Source organism: Piliocolobus tephrosceles, chromosome 3, assembly GCF_002776525.5.
Source record: "Piliocolobus tephrosceles isolate RC106 chromosome 3, ASM277652v3, whole genome shotgun sequence".
NCBI lineage: Eukaryota > Metazoa > Chordata > Mammalia > Primates > Cercopithecidae > Piliocolobus > Piliocolobus tephrosceles.
This window is the reverse complement of record NC_045436.1, coordinates 99,134,964-99,155,776: the sequence shown is the minus strand read 5'-3', so window position 1 is coordinate 99,155,776 and position 20,813 is coordinate 99,134,964. Positions and strand designations below refer to the sequence as shown.

Below are 20,813 nucleotides of genomic sequence, written 5' to 3'. Positions count from 1 at the left end.
TTCTCTAGTTTTATTCTTTTTCAAGATTGTTTTGCCTTCTGTATCTCTTGCATTTCCATAGAAAATCTGTTATCTGATTTTCACTTTCCATGAAAATGTCTGCTGAAATATGATTGGGATCATATCGTTCAGTTTGGATAGAATAAACATCATGATAATACCGAGTCCACCACTCAATGAACATATCTGTCCATTTATTTAGGTCTTTTTACATTTCTCCCAGCAATGTTTTATAACTTTTACTGTATATTTCTTACATATATTTTGCCAAATTTATCCCTAAGTATTTAATGTTTTTTACACTATTACAAATGATACTGTTTTCTAATTTTTCACTGCTAGTTGTATTAGTTTGTTAGTGTTACTGTAACAAAGTACCACACACTGGGTGGCTTAAATAACAGAAATTGATCTTGTCACTCTGCTGGTGACTAGAAGTCCAAGATCAAGGTGCCAGAAGGTTGGATTCCTTTGAGGTGTCTCTCCTTGGTTTGCAAATGGCCATCCTCTTGCTGCTTCTTCACATGGCTATCCCTCTATGAGAGAGTATCACTGGTGTCACATTTTTGTGTGTGCAAATTCCCTCTTCTTATAGGAGCACCAGTCAGATTGGATTAGGGACCACTCACATGACCTCATCTAATCTTGATTGCATCTTTAAAGGCCCTATCTCATTCTGTGGTACTAGGGGTTAGGGCTTCAACATATGAATCTGGGGAAACAAATCAGCCCATAAGACTGGTATACAGAAATACAATTGATTTTTGTATACTGACCACTTATGCTGCAACCTTGCTGAATCATCTCTTAATTCTTGTAGTTGCTTTGTACATTCCTTTGGATATTTTTCATAGATACTCATGTCTGCAAATGGAGAATGTTTATTTTTAAATTTTTATGCCTTATATTTCTTTTTTTGTGTTTTTGTGTTGTTGCATTTGGTTTTGGTTATTTTTGCTTTTTCTATGTGTATGACCAAAATATTTAGCAGTATAGGTAGGTTACAGCCAAATAATGTAGAACCCTGTAAGCCACATTATACAGTTTGAGTTTTATTTTAGCACAATAGGAATACATTGAAGGTCTTTAGGTTAAGTTGTTGCTCGTGAGCAACACATGAGCAATGATATATATATGTATGTATATGTATATTTATGTATATACACATATATATCATTGATTTTATATATATATATATATATATATATATATATATATATGTCTTTGTCCATTTGTGTTGCAATAACAAAATATCACAGACTGGGTAGTTTATAAAAAATAAATACATATATACACACACATATCATACATATATACACATATATACATCGTTGCTCATTTGTTTGTTATAAATAGCATTAACAGCATTTTTCAGGTTATTTCCTGTGGGTGTTTATGATTTATGTATTCTTCAACTCATTCCATAACAAGATTTGAGGTGCTTAGAACAATTCATACCAAGTTAAAACAAAATAATTGAGCAAATTGGGATAAAGAATAAAATGAAGTTGAAAAACAAGAGGCCCGGGTAATGTCAGTTCACAATATGCTTACCTTTAACTGCTTTAAATTTACAGGAGGTATAGTTACACATTTTGGCTGAATTTCCCAGAGACTAGAACTGTTTGAGACACTTCTGCTCCCCAATCCCTTGTGATACGTTCCTCAGGTAATAGGCCTTCACAGTAACTCCCAACCGATCATATATACCACACAGACTTGAGATTCACTATTGAGAGAATCTATGTACTGTTTTTCTTTTCTTTTCTTTTTTGTTATAGAGCCGGGGGTCTCACACTGTCACTGGGGCTGAAGTGCAATGGTACAGTCATGGCTCACTGCAGCCTTGACCTCCTGGGCTCAATCCTCTTGCCTCAGCCTCTCGAATAACTAGGATTACAGGTGTGTTCTCCTACACCTGGCTAATTTTTTAAAATTTTTTGTAGAGACAGGGTCATGCTATGTAGCCCAGGCTGGTTCGAACTCCTGAGCTCAAGTGATCCTCCTACCTTGCCCTCCCAAAGTTCTGAGATTACAGGCATGAGCCACTGTGCCCAGCCTATGGATTGTTTTTCTTGAAGCAATTTTTCAGAAAACTTCCTGGTTTCTGATAATTTAACCTTTTCAGGTTAGGAGAGAAAAATGAACATTTTGATATTACCCACTGTCTTAGTCCATTTGTGTTGCTATAATAAAATATCACAGACTGGGATATTTATAAACAATAGAAATTAATTTCTCTCAGTTCTGGAGGCTGGAAACTCCAAAATCAAAGTGCCAGCAGATTTGGTATCTGGTGACGGCTGCTCTTTGCTTCCAAAATGGCACCTTATTGCTGCATCCTTTGCAGGGGTCAGTGCTGTGTCTTCACATAGTGGAAAGAACAGAAGGGGCCAAGTGGCTCCTTTGAGTCTTTTTTAAAAAGGCACTAATGCATTCACAAAGGCAGAGCCCTAATGGTCTAAACATCACTTAAAGACACCTCCTCTTAATACTGTTGAATTAGGGATTAAGTTTCAACATGAGTTTTGGAGGGAACACAAACATTGAAATGATTGTATGTGTTTAATTAATCAAGTATCCAACAAAAGCAAATAATTCAAGCCCCCAATTCACTGCATCTTTAGTAGATAAGCAGAGTTTTAAATTATAATTGACCTCCAGTTAGGAGGAATGTATGGATTTCCACAAGAAAAAACAATCCTGAGGAGAAACTCTCCACAGTAATGTGCCACTTTTCAGTCAACGACAGACCGCATATATGAGTCCCATAAGATAATACTATATTTTTACTGTGCCTTTTCTATGTTTAGATATGTTTAGATACACAAATATCATTGCATTACAATAGCCTACAGTATTCAATACAGTCATATGCTGTATAGATTTGTGGTCTAGGAGCAATAGGTTTACCACATAGCCCAGGTGTGTAGTAGGCTGAGCCATCTATTTTGTGTTAGTACACTGTGATGTTTAGAGGACGACAAAATTGCCTAAGGATGCATTTCTCAGAATGTGTCCTGCATGACTGTATTTCATGAGCACTATAGTCACTATCACAGTAACACATTAGGAGAGAAATCTCATTTTTAAATCTAATATAATTTATCACGCATTAGTTCACTCTACTGCTTTGACTGATTTTCTTTGGTTGTGGTTACCCGCGTACAGCAGTAAAGTTTCAGAAAAACTGAAGTTGCAAAAGGTCAATTACTCAATGGAGGAAAGATAAACCATTGCATTGGGGGACTAGAAGATACTTTTAAAAGTTCTCCGATTATCAATTTAATGATGTGTTTCTATGTAGTGAATAATGCCTTACATTCTTGCCAAGAGTATTTTGAAGGGAGTTTGTTAAAAGTATATCAGCTAACTAATCTTTTTTTGTATATCAGTGCTAATGATGTGTCATTCACACATTGTGCAATCCATAATTCCAGATCTAATTCTACCAAAAAATATAGGTCATTGCAAAATGCCATATTAAAACTGCAAATGCATGACAGGAAGACGGGGATGCAGACAAAGCAAAGGATGACACCAACTCTTTTTTTAAACAGGCAAGATAGGGATTCGACAAAAAAGCTGAGCCATTTTTAATGGATACTTTTGAGGGAGTGTTAATTCCAATTTAATTAAAATGACGCATTAATTTAAAAATTGGGCTAACTGGTTGCCCTTGACAGCACCCAGGTGCTCTCGGATTGCGCCAGTGCTCTCGGATTAACCTAATTGTACAGAGGTGCCCTTGTTTTCTAACTTCATGCACAAAGCACTGGAAATTATTTGTTCGCTTTTTCTTTTCCAAGAAAATCTTTTTCCAGTTATGCAAAAGGAAAATTTGAGGCAATGGTTAAAGTCACTTAAGTTATAGTTATTGCTATATTCACTAACATTAAGCACGGGTATGGCTTTGTTGCAAGTTACCCACCTACACCAGCAAATCTGTCTTGCTAGCACACGCTCCAGCTCTCTCTACCCGGTGGTCCGTGGCTGGAGCGCTTCAAGTCACTGCGCGGGCTGGGCTCCTAAGGAGGTCGGTCCCCCTCCTCGCAGACCCAAGCGTAGGGCTGGGAAAAAGCTAGGCGGGAAGGTCATTGTACTCCCAGGCCCCAGGAAAAGGACCCAGGGTCTAACCATCTCTTACTTTCAGGCAAAACTTCTCACATCGCGACCTTCCCTCCCTGTGGCACTCTGAGAACACACCCAGTCACCTAGCGCGCTCCCCAGAAGCCGGCTCGGCACACAGCGCACCCCAGCGGCCGCGTGGCCTCCTTCCAGCCGCGGCCACTTGGCTTCCGGAGAGCTCGCCGGGCGCAGCCGCCGCCTCCTTGGAACCAGGGGACTCAAGAGCCTGCGAGAGCCGAACACTCGCGGACCCCAGGGAGGGGAGCGGCAGCTGCTCCTGGCCCCGCCCACCACACCTGGGAGCCCGGAGGACCGCGCGGGGCGGGGCGGGGCAAGAGGCTGGCCTGGCGCTCCCGCCGCTTTGCCAAAAGCCGGCCCCACTGGAGCTGGACGAAGGGGGAGGGTCTCTAGGCCGAGTCCTGTTCTTCCTAGGGAGGGACCCCAACTGGGGTGGAAAAGCAGTACCAGAGAGCCTCCGAGGCGCTCGGTGCCAACCATGGAGCGGGCCGGCCCCAGCTTCGGGCGGCAGCGACAGCAGCAGCAGCCCCAGCAGCAGAAGCAGCAGCAGAGGGATCAGGACTCGGTCGAAGCATGGCTGGACGATCACTGGGACTTTACCTTCTCTTACTTTGTTAGAAAAGCCACCAGGTAAGAAGAGGACCCACGGAAGACCCGGCCGGGGCATGGAGTGTGACCCGGGGCTGATTTCTCTCCCCTATTGAATTGTGCCCTTCGTTCACCCCTGTTCCCAGGCCCTTTGCTTTTGGAGTAGGTCCTCGGTCCTGTTACGAGGTAGAAACCTCAACTCTAAGCGAGCAGAGTCGAAAAACTCAAGCGTCGAATTTGATACAACTTGCTCACAAAGTTCAAATACAAAAATGTACTTGGCGACCTCCCACCCTCACCCCCGCCCTTCTTGGTATTCCATGGGAACATGATTATTTTCATACATCCGTGCTCACGGGCCTTCCCCTAGTCCCTCTCTAGCCCCCTGGTTCCCCTAAATCCAATCAGCAAAACCCAAACAGTTTCTGAGCCCCTTCCCTGCAGCTCCGGAAGCACCATTTCCAAGTCGGTCTTGGTGGCTCCGCTCCTCCCACGTCCCCCCTCGCCCTGGCCCTGGCTGGGCGGGGAAGCTGGGGTTAGGGACGAGACCACGGGGAAGCCCAAAGGCAACATGACGGAACCTTCCCAAAGTGAGTGCGGTCGCCTTTTCCCCCCCTTCCAGTCCCCTGCTTGTCCCGCGCACCTCCTTTCACTCGCTTTTCCGCCGATGGCTGCGCCGCCAAAAGTAGAGCTCTGCAGAGGGGTTTGCTGTGTGCACACAAAGGGCGAGGGGGAGGCGCTGCCCGGAGCGGACCCCATGGGGCAGCGGAGACCCCAGAGGCCAGCTCTTTCTGGTCCAGAGCCAAGCTCTGCGGCGGCCCTTGCGGTGGGCGGGGAGGAGGGAGCCTGTCCTTTTGGAGGCGGCTGCGCAGCGAGCAGTCAGGGCGCTCGTGGGAAACGCTCGCGGGAGAGTTGGGGAGGAATTGAGACTGGGAACAGAGGGAGAAGAAGAATGGAGCAGAAAGTGCTTGGCGGGCGGGTTCACCGAAGTCTGAGGAGTTGATGCATAGCCGGGGTGCGCGGCGTCCAGGACGTTCCCTTTTGCTGAAGGAGTCCGTGCCCCGCTGCCGCCTGCTCTGGGCAGCGCTCGTCGGGCAGCGGGTACTGGCCGCCTTGGCCGGGAGGGTGACACACGCCCGGCGGTGATGTTCGAGGAGCTCGCCCGGGTTCGACGCCCGGGTCCCACCCGCCGGCGCGCGGCCGCTGCTCTGCCGGTCGCTCCCCGCCAGGGGGCGGCGCAGCGCGGGGCGAGCGGGAGGCGACGGGCGGCGGCGCGGAGGCCGGGGCCGTGAGGGAGCTGGCTCCGAGTCGCCGAGCTCACCTCACCTCACCTGGGCACGTTGTTGCCCCTACGGAGCCTCCTGGAGTCCAGGATTGGCGGAGTTCGAAAACTAACTTACCACGTTTGCTATGTTGCCCTTTGGAGACAAAACGAGGTACTTCCTTCAGTATCCCCCTATCCCCCTTCCCACTTTTTCCGGGGGCGCGGCGGGTCTCGGGTGCTGGGTGGTGGCGCCCCGGTGGCACCAGTGGGACGATGTATCATTGAAAATGGACTGTATAACTTTTGTTGTTGTTGTTGTTATTCTTTGCTCTCTTGCAGATGTATTAATGAGGGTCTTAAATTGGGCCCTTTTTAATCTTTTTTTTTTTTTTTTTCTCCTAAGGAACGTCCAGAGTTGGTGCCAATTTAATCACTTTCAGGGTTTTTTTTTTTTTTGACAGAGTGGAAGGCTCTGGGATTAATCTTTTTTCTTTAGTAACCCAGCCCTTCTTTTAAAATCGTCTTCCCCTGCTCTCACCTTCTTCCTTCAAAATCCTAAATCTTGAGCGCCCAGAGTATAGCCCTGAAAGTGGTTTCTTTTTCAAGGGCACTTGTTTGCGAGTTTAGGGTGAGCCACTAAGGCCATGGAGGTCTAGAATGATCGGTTACTGTGGACCAACAGTTTTCAGGGGTCATCTGCCCCTCTGAGGCCATCTGCACCCACTTTCCTTTCACTCTGCGCATTCCCAGCCTTCTGCTCTCCTTGAATTACAGCGCATAGAATGATCAGCGGGCCAGAGAACCCGGCAGATTTTTAAAAGTGTGTATTGGACCTATTCTTTAGGCAGATTATAAAAAGTTTAAAGAAAAAAGTTATTGTGTAAGAAATCAGCATAAATGTCCTTTCTTCGTTCCCTATTTTTCTCTTAAAGATGTAAACTAGGGATGGCTTGTTGGTCGTTTTTGACTAGTCATAGATAAGAACACTACATTTTCAGAACCTACCAACACTTTGAAAGTGTAGCAACATTGTATTGGAAAATAAATGGAAAGAGCTGAGTTACATTTCTTTTCGCATTACTTTTTCTCCCAAGCAGCATGGGATCAAAATCCTATTTCTCAAAATTACCATGCTCACTGTAAAATTTAGATCATCTGAGACTGTAAAAAAACTTTTAAAAAATTTTTGGTTAGGGTTTTTAAATTACAGTTGATGTTGGCAGTAGGCTGAACACTTTCTGTGGTATATGTATGTGTGTGTATACATATTCTTAAGAGTTTATGTTGAGTATAAGTTGGAAAATGAAAGTATAAAATATTTAATAGTGCAGGTCCTCAATTTTAAGAGTTATAATAAAGTGCTGAGAGTCGTCAGAGTAAAGAATATAACCTAAGAATTTGTGTGTAGCCAGAGGTCTTTCATGAAACAATATTCCAATTTGGTTTTATATTTGGTGGCATTAGCTGGAGACTTAAAATGTGAATAAGAGGATGGACATTTGTTGATTATGAAAATGCAAACCACTAACCCCAGTGTGGTTCACATTATTGTGGTAAAAACTTATTGCATACGTTTTAACTTTATAGCTAAGGATTTTTTTTTTTTTAAAGTAGAAGCTCACATTACTTTGCTTTTCCCCTCTTTTTACACTTTGTAAGTGTAAAATGAATATTGTATGTGATTCAAGAAACCCATGAAACAAAATAGTTCTGTAGATGTATGTGGCATGTTTTAAACTTTAAAATATATTCATATTCACCCAGATTGTCCATCTGCACCAGTAATCAGCCTTGCTGACATAAACAATTTCTGCATTAATTAACTGTTGTCATTGGACATTCATGCATGATTCTCCATCCTTTTCTCAGACTAAATGATCTACATTCAATAGTAGTTATTGAACATCAAGGTTCTCGCATTCCCAGATTCTCAAACACCTGTGAATTTGGGTCGACCTTGAAAGCATTTATGCTATTATATTACATTGTTTACTATCACTGTCTTCAAGTAGAGAGCTATGCACCTCATTAAAAGCTATAGGTAGGGCCTGGCACCGTGGCTCATGCCTGTAATCCCAGCACTTTGGGAGGCCGAGGCAGGCAGATAACGAGCTCAGGAGTTCGAGACCAGCCTGACTGACCAACATAGTGAAACCCTGTCTCTACTAAAAATACAAAAATTAGCCAGGCATGGCGCGTGCCTGTAATCCCAGTTACTCAGGAGAATTGCTTGAACCCGGGAAGCAGAGGTTGCAGTGAGCTGAGATCACACCACTACACTCCAGCGTGGGCAACAGAGTGAGACTCCATCTCGGAAAAAAAAAAAAAAGCTATAGCTTGGAGCTTTTTAGTTATCACAACCTGTTTATGTCCATTTGAAGGTGTCAATTGAATGATTCAGAACATAGTCTATTGGCGTAAACATTAATTTGAGACCAGTAAATCACATCTGGAAAACTCCCAGGTCACTATTCTAGACAATTTGCAGTCCTAAAGGCCTCAGCTACTGTGTTAATTGAGGGCTTTAATGCTTATGCCTTTACAACTGAAGCTTTCCTGGTGCTAATGCTGCTTAACAGCTGTTGTTATTCTTGACAGCATATTAGAATAAAGTTACCTTTCATTAATTACTAATCAGCTCTGTGATTGTGGGTGATGTTTTAGGTCATTTAATATTGTAAGGATGACATGATTGACTTTATTGCTTTGTTTTGTACTAGGCAAAAGCTTGAGAATATCTGGCATATACTGGAAATAAGAGATATTAAGTGAGGGCAAGTTTTTATGACAGCTTGGATCAAAGTCCAGAAACAGACGTTTTACACTCCCATATAGCTTTCTATGATAGACTTTATTTGACACTGCAAAGCTGTGCTGAATTAATTGAGGTTCCTGGTCCTGTGTTTGGAATTCTTTCAGTTTTTTTCCTTGTAATTCTTCTCTCACTTCTAAAAGCTGTAGCATTTTTATTTGCACGGTATTTACAATACAATCAGATTATGTATATAAATATTGCTATACATTTTTAAAAATTATTGTTTCTAAAATTATACAGGAATATAAACTTTTCACAATTTTCAGACAAATGAATTGTTAAGCATATTTTGTGAGGCAGTTGTTAGTGTTGATGATAATAAAACCCTCCGGGCATTGACCCAATCTAACTTTGATACTGTTTATAGTATTTTTATAATGGTAATTCTGGTGCAATAATGGCCTTTTTTTTCCTTATGTTGTTCATAACCAGGGTCCATATAAGCAGCTCTAAGCTGCCTTTTAGTGCCCTTGAAGCACTCTTCTGGATTGCATTCTTCCTGCCTGGAGAAATCCATAGGAGCCCCTGAAATAATGTTTTTCATTGCTCTTCTATCTCTAGTGTTTTCAAAGTTTCAAATTCAGACCCATGTTAGAGCCTAAACTACATGATTCCTAAAAATGCGGTAGAATTAATGCGATGGCAGTTAGTATAGATGGATATCTTTAAATAAATCGATTTGCTTAGTATAACACAAATAGGCTTGTGGTATCATTCGGTAGCTTTTTTTCAGTCTGTCATCTGATGATCTGTAGAAATTGTCAATATTTTCACACATTTATGTCCTCAGCACCTCAAGATGAGGAAATTTTTAGTGTTTTCATTATGCTGTGCAACAAAATTTCCTTTTTAAATTATTCTGCTTAAATAAGTGATTTGACTCTGGTCTCCAGTATCATTTCTTTTGAAATATTTGGAATTCCGTTCAGGTTGTATAGGTAAAGCTTGTACCTTCGCCTTTATCTGATTACAGAGAATGTGTCCTACTTTGAGGCACCCCTTCCTCTAGATTTGAAAATACAAATTAACTTAGAAGTTAAACCTATAATTGCTGTGTCAAGCTATATTTGTTCTTTGTTCCCACAGCCCATTGTGGGATAAAAACCTCTTCCTAGGATAAAAAAAAAAAACCTTTAATAAGGACTGTAGGACGATTAAATAAATCAATGAGTTGATTGATAGTGAAGGGTTGAAAAATGACTAATTTCTGAATTTAGGATGCAGACTAGTTACTGACTTTGCAGGACTTCCTATGAAATTAGTTTAGCTGCCTAGATGTAGATTCAGTTGGCCACTATTACAGCTGGTGAATGTGGCTTGGAAATATCTGTTATATCAGGTTCTCAGGGAAAAGTGCCTGTGAGCCACATACCTAGGAATAAAAATTGAAGAAAGTCTTTCCGTATGAGTCATTCATTTGATATTTAGCTCTGTAATCTTATTTACTGATTTGATATTCTCATTTAAATTTTTTTTTTTTTTTTAACAATGTAAGTGCTTAATTCATTTTCTCTGAGTGGTAGGAATTTATATTTGTTGCCGACCAAATGTTTAAGGTAGGTAAAACAAACTATTAAGTTTATAAGAATCATTTTGATACATATTCTAAAAATGTTTTAAAGGTTTTTTTTTTGGTGAGACGGAGTCTTGCTCTGTCCCAGGCTGGAGTGCAGTGGCGCGATCTCGGCTCACTGCAAGCTCCGCCTCCCGGGTTCACGCCATTCTCCTGCCTCAGCCTCCCAAGTTGCTGGGACTACAGGCGCCCGTCACCATGCCCAGCTAATTTTTGTAGTTTCACTACAGATGGGGTTTCACCGTGTTAACCAGGATGGTCTCGATCTCCTGACCTCATGATCCACCCGCCTCGGCCTCCCGAAGTGCTGGGATTACAGGCGTGAGCCACTGCGCCCGGCCTTTAAAGCTTTTAAAGATATATTTTCTCCGGTTTTTAGTTTGCAATGAAAATGCTTTTAAATGTCTTATGTGCCATTGTTAGCTTTTTTAATCTTCAGGAGAGGGGAGACTTTTCCCTTCATTCTGAATTACAAAGCAAGATTAACTTTTTGCAAATTATTTTCTCTGAATAATTGTATTTTACCTAAAACCGGGAAAGGATCATCATTTGATATCATATTCATAGTGATAATTATAAAAATAAGAATTTTCTTCTCTACTTTTAGTTGAATATCTATACTGAAAATATACAAAGAGAAAAGACCCTGACCTTCTGAACTGATGAAATAATTAAAACACACACACAGGATCACTGAAATTTAGAGTTAGTAGGGATCATATAATCTCATTTTTCAAACTTAAGTAATGTACTCCTGTTAAAGAAAGACGTTCTTTTTGATTGACAATATATTAGAAAGCTTTTGGTTGCAAGTGACAGAAACTGAACTTGAATACATACAGAATTGACTCACATAATTTTAAGTGCTTGTGGGATTGGGATGGCTGTGAATTTAGCTAATCAAATAATCGTGCCAAAATTCTGTCTGTCTCTGTGTCTATCTAACTATCTGTCTATCCATGTATCTACCTATCTCTATTTATCTTTTCATCTATCTACGCTGTTTACCTGCCCTTCCTTGCATCTATTTATCTATCCATGTATCCATTTGTTCATGTATTCATCTATCCATGTATCTTTTGGCCCTGTGCTGTGTTGGCTTTATTTTCTTGCATGCTTTCTTCATGTGCTGAGAGTTTCTACTTGTTAACTATATGTGGGTCTTAAACTTCTGATATTAGAGAGGTACCTTCTTATCCATATCCGTCCTCCCCAGATTACCCTGGTCTTACTTGGGTCACATCCCAACTCTGAACCAATCATTGTATTCAGGAGAGTAGGGTTGTTTGACTGTTTTGTTGGGGCAGGTAGCCCATAAGGTGATATGTCATTGGGGAGGGTACAATCCCAAAAGAAAGTGATGTGGGCAGACCCAGAAGTACTAGATATCTGCCATACCTAGTGTTGACTTCCTTTTATTTTAATGTTAGAGAAATGTGGAATTCTTAAAAGTAGAATACATAAAAGCAGATATAATTTAATCATACTCACAACATTTATGCAACTGTAATGCCAAAATACATTCCAAGTTAATTATGAAACAAACAAAGTGATAAAACCACAGCCAAAGGCAGATTTACAGCATTCATTAAAACACTCTTGCAAAGTAAATATGTTTCTAACTACCTGAAAAACAGTATGGTAGGTCAGCTGGCCTTTGCTACAATTTGGCCTATAATGATTTCACTTCTCCCACTGGGTCTCTCTGAACAATCATGAAACTTTTATTCCTCTAGCACAGCATACCAGCTTTCATTTTTTACTTGCTATGAAGGCATATATGCATATTAAATTTACCTCTTTATTTTCTCATTAACACAAATATAAACCTTAGAGCTAAAATTGCAGGGCAGTAGTTGGTAATAAGATGGTCATCCCAGTAATTGAAAGCAATTTCTTTCACTTTCTTTTGTTTTGATTATGATTATTGTGAAAATATAAAATTAGAACATTTTATAGAACAAAGTAACGATCTTCAAACATACTTGTTTTGAATTCTGAAGGCTCTCAAACCTCAGATAAATGCCATTGTAGTCCCGTCTCTCCCATATCTAAACTGCAAAGCCAACTGATTTACATGTTTAGTGCATAGATTTCAGTTATTATGTTTTCTTTCAGATGTGGTAGATTTTCCTTTAAGCAACTTCTTTTATACCATATGTTGTGAATGCACAGAAGATTACAAAATATTTTGTCCCTTCCAATTCTCAGTCAAATTTGAATGTAAAACCATACGAAGCAATTCTGCATTTTATTTATATTTGGTCCCAGTAAGCTTCTCAGATGTTTTCATAGCTGGAGCAAACTTAGAAATACTAAATAACTTTGGGCAGAGTCTTCATTTCCTTACCATGCCAGACTTAAGCGAACTACTCACTATAACATCTGAGTAGAGGTTACTGGAGGATATCACTTAGAGGTGTCCAAAATCTCCCATTTTGTTTAATAATAGTCTGTTAATCTCTTAATCATCTAAACCATTGCTTCTCAAAAGAAGATGTTGGCATTTGGTGCTGATACTTTGTTGTTGGAGGCTGTCTAGTGCATAGCAGGACATTTAACATCCCTGAACTCCGAACACTAAATGCCCCATCCATGTGATGGAAAATCTGTTCCCATGCATTTCCAAATGCCCCTCAAGGGTTGGCACCACTACTTGATTATGAGCCACTGTTGTGAACCCTTTAAAATTGATTTCTGTTTATGGTTAAGGGCCCTAGATAGAACAGCCTTAGGCTTCAACCCCAGAGCTACTTTTCTAAGAGGAAGACTAGGTGCATTATTTACTCTCTCTGTAAAATGGAGATGATGGCATTTACCTCATAGTGTTCTTAAGAAAATTAAAGGAAATAATGCATGTTTCCTTATCTTTTTAGTGGTGATTTTTAGTAGTTTACCATTTTACCTTGAGCATCATCAGTGCCTTAAATATAATCACAAACTTTGGTAGGCATTTTCTTATCCTGGTAGATGGGAATTAAATTCTGACAGCATAGTGATTTCATAGAATTTAAATGTCATTTTCATTTTTTAGATGAATTTTATTAATGGTTTGAACAGAAGCTTTTGTGGGATTGTGTAAGGTACTGGAAAGGGAACTGGAATGGGAGCCCAAACCCCCAGATTTTGTTTCCAGCTTTGCTATTAGCTAACTTTGTGACTGGCTCAAGTTAATGAACCTCAAACTTTAAGAGGGGAGGTGAAACAGGGTGAAGATTCAAGGTGGAGAGATTCATAAATGAGCTTAAAAATCTCTTTCAGCTGTAAGAGTTCTTTATTCTCACCAGGAGAGCCGAGTATCGATTTCTCAGATTGAATAGTTTCATTCTTTTAAGTATTTTTCCAAATTTGAGTAGTGGATCCAGGTCAAATTATGCGAACAACATAACTAAAACTGTATAAAATAAGGATCCAAGAGCAGGAAAAGTAGCCAACATGACTTTTTATGTGAGTTATTTTGTGTTTTCCCTACAGATAATTTTTAGCAGATTTCCATATAAGTTATCAATCATACTTTCCAGTGAGAAAATTTAGTATACTCTTTGCAATGCCGGTATTAGTGATTAATTCACGTGACTGATGAAAAAGACATTGAAAAGAGAAAAGAGGATGGCATTTTAGTAGCTGACCTATAAACACAAAAATACACCCTGCAAATCTCCTTCGAAAGTTACTGCTGAATGGACTTGCTATATGGACATTTTTGAGGCCCAAGGATTGGTATCACCCTACTTTTAGAATTTACCCAAGTAAGTACCCTTGGATAAGAACTAAAACAGTCAATTTAATCCATAAATTACCTATAGCAGAGTGTTAAAGCATTGTTTTAGCAGATATTAAAACTGTGCTCTAGTTTAGAATTAATTATGAAATATTGCTCTAGTGTTCATCATATTTAATTATTGTATTTTTTTACATTTGTTGTCAAACAGTTTTAACTTTTATATTTTGGGGAAAAAATAGTCCCCAAATCTATAACTTATTTTTTGACCAAAAAAAAAAAAAAAAATCTCTAAGTAGTAATGAAAAAAACAAATTATGTTCTTGCATTTATTTTTCTCAGTTAAATGTTCATGACCTAACCTTAATATAAAATTCAGAAAATTTTGTCATATGTAAGTGTAGACAATAGTCTGAGGAGTCCATTTTTTAAGTTGTAATTTGAAAAAATGCATTAAAACAGCCCTCTCTCTCTCTTTTTTATTTTAATATAAAATACCTCTGTAGAGAAGTTATTGCTTTTAAATTAGGGGCTTAGGAAGAAGCAAGAGCCAACATCTACTTATTCTGCTGTATAAATCCATTAAATAAATTTTTTTTATTTAAGAAAACCAAAACCTTAATCAGTTTAAAAAATATACTCCACTTAATATTCAGTTAACTTAAAAACAATAACTATCATGAATGAAACACTGTGTATCTGACTCCAGCATCATTTCCTTTACTTTTATCATGATTTCCATTTTACAAAGAAAGTAAATAATGTACCTAAGGTCATATTCTTAGAAAGAGGTGATTCTTGGTTTAAAGTCTAAGTCTGTCTCACCTAGGGCCGTTAATCACTGTGCTATACTGAAGGTCACTGTCAGTATTAACGGAAGCAAAGCAAAGGCTCATATATTTAATGTCATGAGGATTCTAACTCAGGAAGAGGTTAACATTTTCTTCTATGGCCTCTTTCTGTGCAAGCACATTACTTAATGATGTGCCTAAAGACTTTGCCCAAGTGAGTTTAGTTTCCATATATAATTTCAGAGTATAAAAATTGGGAAATCTCAAATGACATTTTAAAATAGAGTGGTTGAAAATTTCGGTACTAGGCCATTATAATTATCTTTTTAGCATTAGAACACAAATACCCTAGTACAGTGTATTTTCAAAGGAGTTTTATCCTTTGATACATTATTTTAGGCCCGAGTGCAAAATGTATTAAACTAGTTGCTCTACGAGTAGGTTTCATCTAGTTATATTTTTAACTCGTGAGGGCTATTATGTTTATATCAAAAGTTTACTTTGCCTTGTCAATTTTTCTTCTCTTTTCCTTACTTTTCTAGGAGCCAAGAAATATTCTATAAACCCTATAAAATATTTTAATTAATTTTCCATTTCAAGACATCTGGAATATTGAATATGTATTTTAAGGCCTTTCTGTCTTTTTCAAGATTCATTTTGTAACATGAGTGAGCAGTTCCACTTTGGTAGAAAGTAAGGTTATTGCCACAGGGAGACCCTTTGGACACAGACATGTGTGTGTGTGTGTATGTGTACCTTTAGCTAATTATATATGAAATGCAATTCCAGGGCTTGCATCCCTCTATCCTGTCAACAAGTTTTATAAAACTATTTAATACTTCTAGATAGAGGGCATTTGGAAGAAGCTGTGACTTATGTAGATTAGTGGAAAATTTCTAAAAACTCAAAACATAAGTTGTAGTTTTCTATCTTGTGATAGGTTTATAATAATCTTGAGTGGAAACGGTAAATTGGAAAGGGGGGAAGGTTTTGATTCTTCTCAGATTATGTGCCATACAGTTACATTTCATTTTTTCAGTGAATATTATTAATCAATTTATAAACTTTTTAGAGACTATGAAATGAAGTGTACCCAATATGCAATACAAATCTATTTAAATAGCCATAAAAATGTATTACAATACTAACTTGGCACTATTTAATTGAATCATTAACTTAATTGAATCCATCATTTTAAGAGTACCATACTTCTCATCTAGTTACAAAATATGAGCACATAGTATGTGTAAAATGAAATAGCATTCTATTTTTGCCGTGTGTAATTTTGATGAAATAAACTCTTTGTTAAAACTATTGTAAAAGTTGATAATCATTCACCTTCTAAGCTTCCTAGCCTCCAGAATTCCTTGTTTTTTTTTTTTTTTTTTCATTCACAAATGAATTTGTTCATCCCTTTGTATTACTAAAGACACAAAATGTCTGTCAACTTTCACATTTTCCTGCAGCAGCTGCTGGAACCAGGGTAGTGCACATACTCGTTAGTTTTGCTGGGTGCTCCACTCACACGATAACATCATCATCTTGACGGGTGCAGTGCTGTTAGCTTCATGAAATCAAAATGTGTTCAACATTATGCTTAATGACACTGATTTTTATATTAAATCATTATTTTATAAGTAGTTTGAGCTACAAGAGTCTTCTGTAAAGTAGAATATCTGGATAATAAACTTCTGATTTGATTCATTGTGTAAAAAGTTTCGAGAGTAAGATTTGAGTCACATTTATGAAAAGAGCTCATAAAAGGTTTTAGGCAACTTCCATTTGGTTTTATTTCCTACCATCTAATTAATATGAATTTGAGGGTTCTTAGCTTGCTCGGTATGGAAAAGGATATCTTCGTGAGCCTTAAGTATCATCTGTGGAATATGTAAGTTTGAAACAACAAGTGATATTGACATCAGTGTTATCTGAGAGGAATAACTTCCAACAGTGATTTTGGGATGTCCACCAGGGTTTCTTCATATCTCAGGATGTATTGTAAAAGTTTAAAAGCAAAACTAAATTCACTCTTGTTAAAAGGGTATATAATACAACTCATTTATGAGGTAAGAATTTTTTTGTGTAATAAAATGTGTAGGAAATAAGTGATGGGAGGATAATAAAAGATTTTGGTGAGAAGAGGGGAAGATATGGATGTAATGTAAAACTCAGGCTCTTATCATTGACTATAAATTATTGGCTCCAATGTTCATTGCATTTTCCTTGGCTGTGACTTTCTTTGAAGTGTGGAGGGCCTGTTGTCCTTCATTAATAGCTTTGTAAAAGTTAAATCAACTGAAAGACTTCAAGAGGGCAGCCAGGTTTTCTTCTGATCGCTTCCAGGTTTGCAGGGCAGTTAGCAAAGATACACTTACACATCAAAGTGGAGAGGCCTGATTATTAGTACTTGTGGTCAAGGCTACAGATACTTCAGTGGAATTTGTTTCTGTTTTGTTGTTTTTGCTCAGATGGCTATGATGTAATTTAAACTGTTCTGTCTCTCTCTCTTTTTTTTTTTTGAAAGTTTAGTAGGATTCTGTCAAGAATGCCATTCTAAAGTATTTGTTTTGGCCAAGGACTTTTAGTGTTCATGGTGCATGTTGCTGGCCTATATCCAAACCCAGTTAAGGCCCCTCAACCTGTGGGCTTGTATCACCAAAACAACCTTTTTACTCTTATCCTTTTTCTGATTCTCTTGGCTGACCTTTGTGAGGAAATAACAGCCATTGCTCCTTAATCCAGCCCTTTGACTCCATTGGAATGAGTACTAAGAGTGTAGTAGATAGCAAATTTTTAGATATGTTGAAGAGATTTTGAAATGCTTCCATGTGCATTTTCTAATTTGACTCACACATCAACCCTGTGCAGTGAGTAAAGGAGCCAGAAGGCTTTTCCCCTATTTAAAAATGAGGAAGTTGAAGGGCAAAAAGAAGTTAAGAAGTTAAGTTGACGGACCCAAGGACCACTTCTTGTCCTATTCATACTGCAAGCTGTGGTGGGGAGTCTTAATAACCTGTTAATACAGCAGCCCATTTTTACCACTGAAGATCTCAAACTCCAGTGAAAATTAACTCCAGAGAAGTTGTAATTGTTTTAGCATCAGATCCGTTTAGTGCTGTAGCTGGAACTAGAATTATCGCCTGATTGTTAGTCTGATATTCCTGACTTTATACTCTGCTGAAGACAGCACCTTACACTTCATAAAAGCCCAGAACGGATGCTATTTTTCTTGTTTTATCAGGGATAAAATGGAAACTCAGGGGAAGAAAATTGCTTAGTGCTAGTCACACATCCTATTGGTAACAAATGCTAAGGTTAGAACCCAGGACTCATGGCTGAAAATGCAGCCTCTCAATGCTTTGTAATCCCAAGAATTTTTATCGATTAGTAAATCTCCCTTTTATAAGTAGATTGAAGTTTGTTTTGTTGCTATGCAATACATTATATGGGATGATTTTTAGAGCAAAATGAATGAACTTGATTTAAGGAGATATTTTATGCTGTAGTTTCACTGCAAATTATGAATCCAAGTGCTTTCAAAAGGTTAAATTATCATACACAGGATTACAGTGTGGTAGTCCTTTGTGCTCTCTCAATGATAAAATGAGTGATTTGATAGCCTGGAACTTATTAGTATGATGCATAGAACTTGCCTTCTCTTTGTTGCCTATCCACCAACAATTTCAGTTAGGAAAAGCTATATAGAATGACTGAAGTGGCCAGATCAAATACAGGATACCCAGTTCATCTTGAATTTCAGATACTACGTATACTGAAAACTTATTCATTATTTATCTGAAACTCATTTTTAGCAGGCTGTCTTTTTTTATTTGCTAAATCTAGCAACTCTGGGGATGACTTTTTCTCCAACACATGTATTATACTTCTTTTCAGTACATTGCTTTAGACTTATAAAATGTGACCTGTTTTCAGAGAAACATAGACATGTTGGAATTTAGTTAGTTTTTTTTTTTTTTTTTATGGACACTACCCTTAAGAATCTTTGTTCCCTGAGTCCTTAGAAATAGTGTTTATACCTTAAGAGAACAGTGTGTGGTCCTTTTATGACCTGGAGGTAAAATATTTCATGTGAACATGTGCCATAAGTCATCTTTCTCTATGCCTTCTCTGCTTGAATTTGACTTTTATTTCCAGATTCAGCTAGATGTTATGGAGTGCCTTCTTCATGGCAAGCACTGATGCTCTGGGAACTTTTATATTAATAGGGTATAGTACCTGGAATAGGAAACCTGGATTTGATTCCTAGTGTTGCCACCAAATAGTAGAATGGGTGTGGTTCAGACATTTAATTAGCTTCATATTTTAGAAAGTAGATTCATTAATGCGTGCCTCACCAGGTTTAAATAAATTTTTTTTTTCAGTAGCACTAATGTGAGTATTTTTCAAAACCCCCTAGAATTAATAAAGGGAAGGGAAACTAGAGATCCTATCTTAGACCATCAAAGCGATTACCCAGTCAGAACTACCACTGAGGTTTCTGGATTTCCATCTGTTGCTTTCTACTTTTATATTGGACGTGTTCACAGTCATCTTTTCCATTACTTATTTGTGTACATTTACCTAACTTCATATGCCAGGAACATCCAATATGTATATAACTTCTGAATACAATATAAACTTTTAAGTTTGAAAGGAAAGATCATGATGATTTTTCTGGAGTTGCTCATTATTCTGTCCCTGGCGCCCAACATAGTACCTTGTGGAAATCTCTGTCTTATGAGAATAATTCATTCCAGAAGAAAAAAACAATTAAAGTTAATTCTATCAAAATAGAAAAAAAGTTCATGGGAAGGTTTTGATTAGAGCTTTATCTTGAAAAATAGAACCACAGATTATGAAAATAAGTTTATATTTGAGCTATTAATAATAAAATTGAGATTGTAATGACACTCTGCTAATTCTTAGGATGAAACTGCTAATTCTGTTACAATTCATTGTAACAGAGTGTAGCCATAAACAATTATCTTCAGTTCATGTTTGGCTTTTGCAGCAGGATCATAAAGAGAATTTTTTTCCCTAAAACAGTTTTTTGAATTAATATTCGAAGGCTTCATCAGTTTTGCCCAAGGGGCTTTCTTAATTCAGAATATAATTATTTGACTAATATTCTCTTTGTGAGTATCTGCTATGTCATTATCCTTATTGATTGTTTCTTCAGTTGTTAGCTGGTCTTTAATTGGGCATAACTCTTAATTGTCATGGCTTTGTGTAACATTAGAAGGATTCTCCAACATCATTTTTATCTATATCTAGAAAATCTGTATTGTCTTAGTCCATGCTGGCTGCTATAACAAATAGCTTAGACTGGATAATTTATAAACACAGATTTTTTGCTCACAGTTTCAGATGCTGGGAAGTCCAAGATCAAGGCACCGGCAGATTCTGGTGGAGGCTTCTTCCTCATAGATGTCAACTTTGATGTGTCCTCACAGAAGGGCAAAAGGAGTTAACAAGCTCCCATAGGCCCTTTATAAGGGCCCTCGATTAGGTTGTTCTTCCATTGATTTAAAGAAATACCCAAGGCTGGGTAGTTTATAAAGAAAAGAGGTTTAATTGGCTCATGGTTCTGCAGGCTTTACAGGAGGCATGGTGTTGGCATCTGCTCAGCTTCTGGGGAGGCCTCAGGAAGCTTTCAATCATATGGAAAGTGAAGGGGAAACCTGCATACCATGTGGTGAGAAAGTTATAGCAAGAGTAGGAGCAAGAATGAGAACAAGGATGGGATGGTGGGAGGTGCCATATACTTTTAAACGACCAACTTTTAAACAAGGATGTGAACTCACGCATCATGAAGGTGATGGTGTGAAGCCATTCATGAGGGATCTGCCCCCATAATCCAATTACCTCTCACTAAGCCCCACCTCCAACACTGTGGATTGCATTTCAACATGAGA

The 20,813-nt window shown here is 38.6% G+C and overlaps 2 protein-coding genes across 3 annotated transcripts in view; one reads left to right on the top strand and one right to left on the bottom strand.

Annotated features, from left to right (window-relative positions):
• The window catches only part of LOC111547867, a 131,863-nt gene extending 126,121 nt beyond the window's left edge, over window positions 1-5,742 (bottom strand). The window contains exons 1-2 of the mRNA XM_031935284.1: window positions 5,720-5,742; window positions 5,378-5,634 (exon numbers count right to left, since the gene is read on the bottom strand). Coding sequence (XP_031791144.1) covers window positions 5,378-5,634; window positions 5,720-5,742 — 280 coding nt within the window. The remainder of the gene's footprint in view (window positions 1-5,377; window positions 5,635-5,719) is intronic.
• Window positions 5,235-20,813, top strand: part of PDE5A (phosphodiesterase 5A) — a 134,093-nt gene continuing 118,514 nt past the window's right edge. Inside the window, exon 1 of one of the 2 annotated variants that reach the window (XM_023220046.1) lies at window positions 5,235-5,324. Coding sequence is in view for 1 of the 2 variants with exons in the window: in XM_023220045.2 (XP_023075813.1) it covers window positions 6,145-6,170 (26 nt within the window). In the remaining variant the exon portion in view is untranslated. Of the gene's footprint in view, window positions 5,325-5,582; window positions 6,171-20,813 lie in introns of those variants that run through there. The other variant, XM_023220045.2, reaches the window with a different exon arrangement.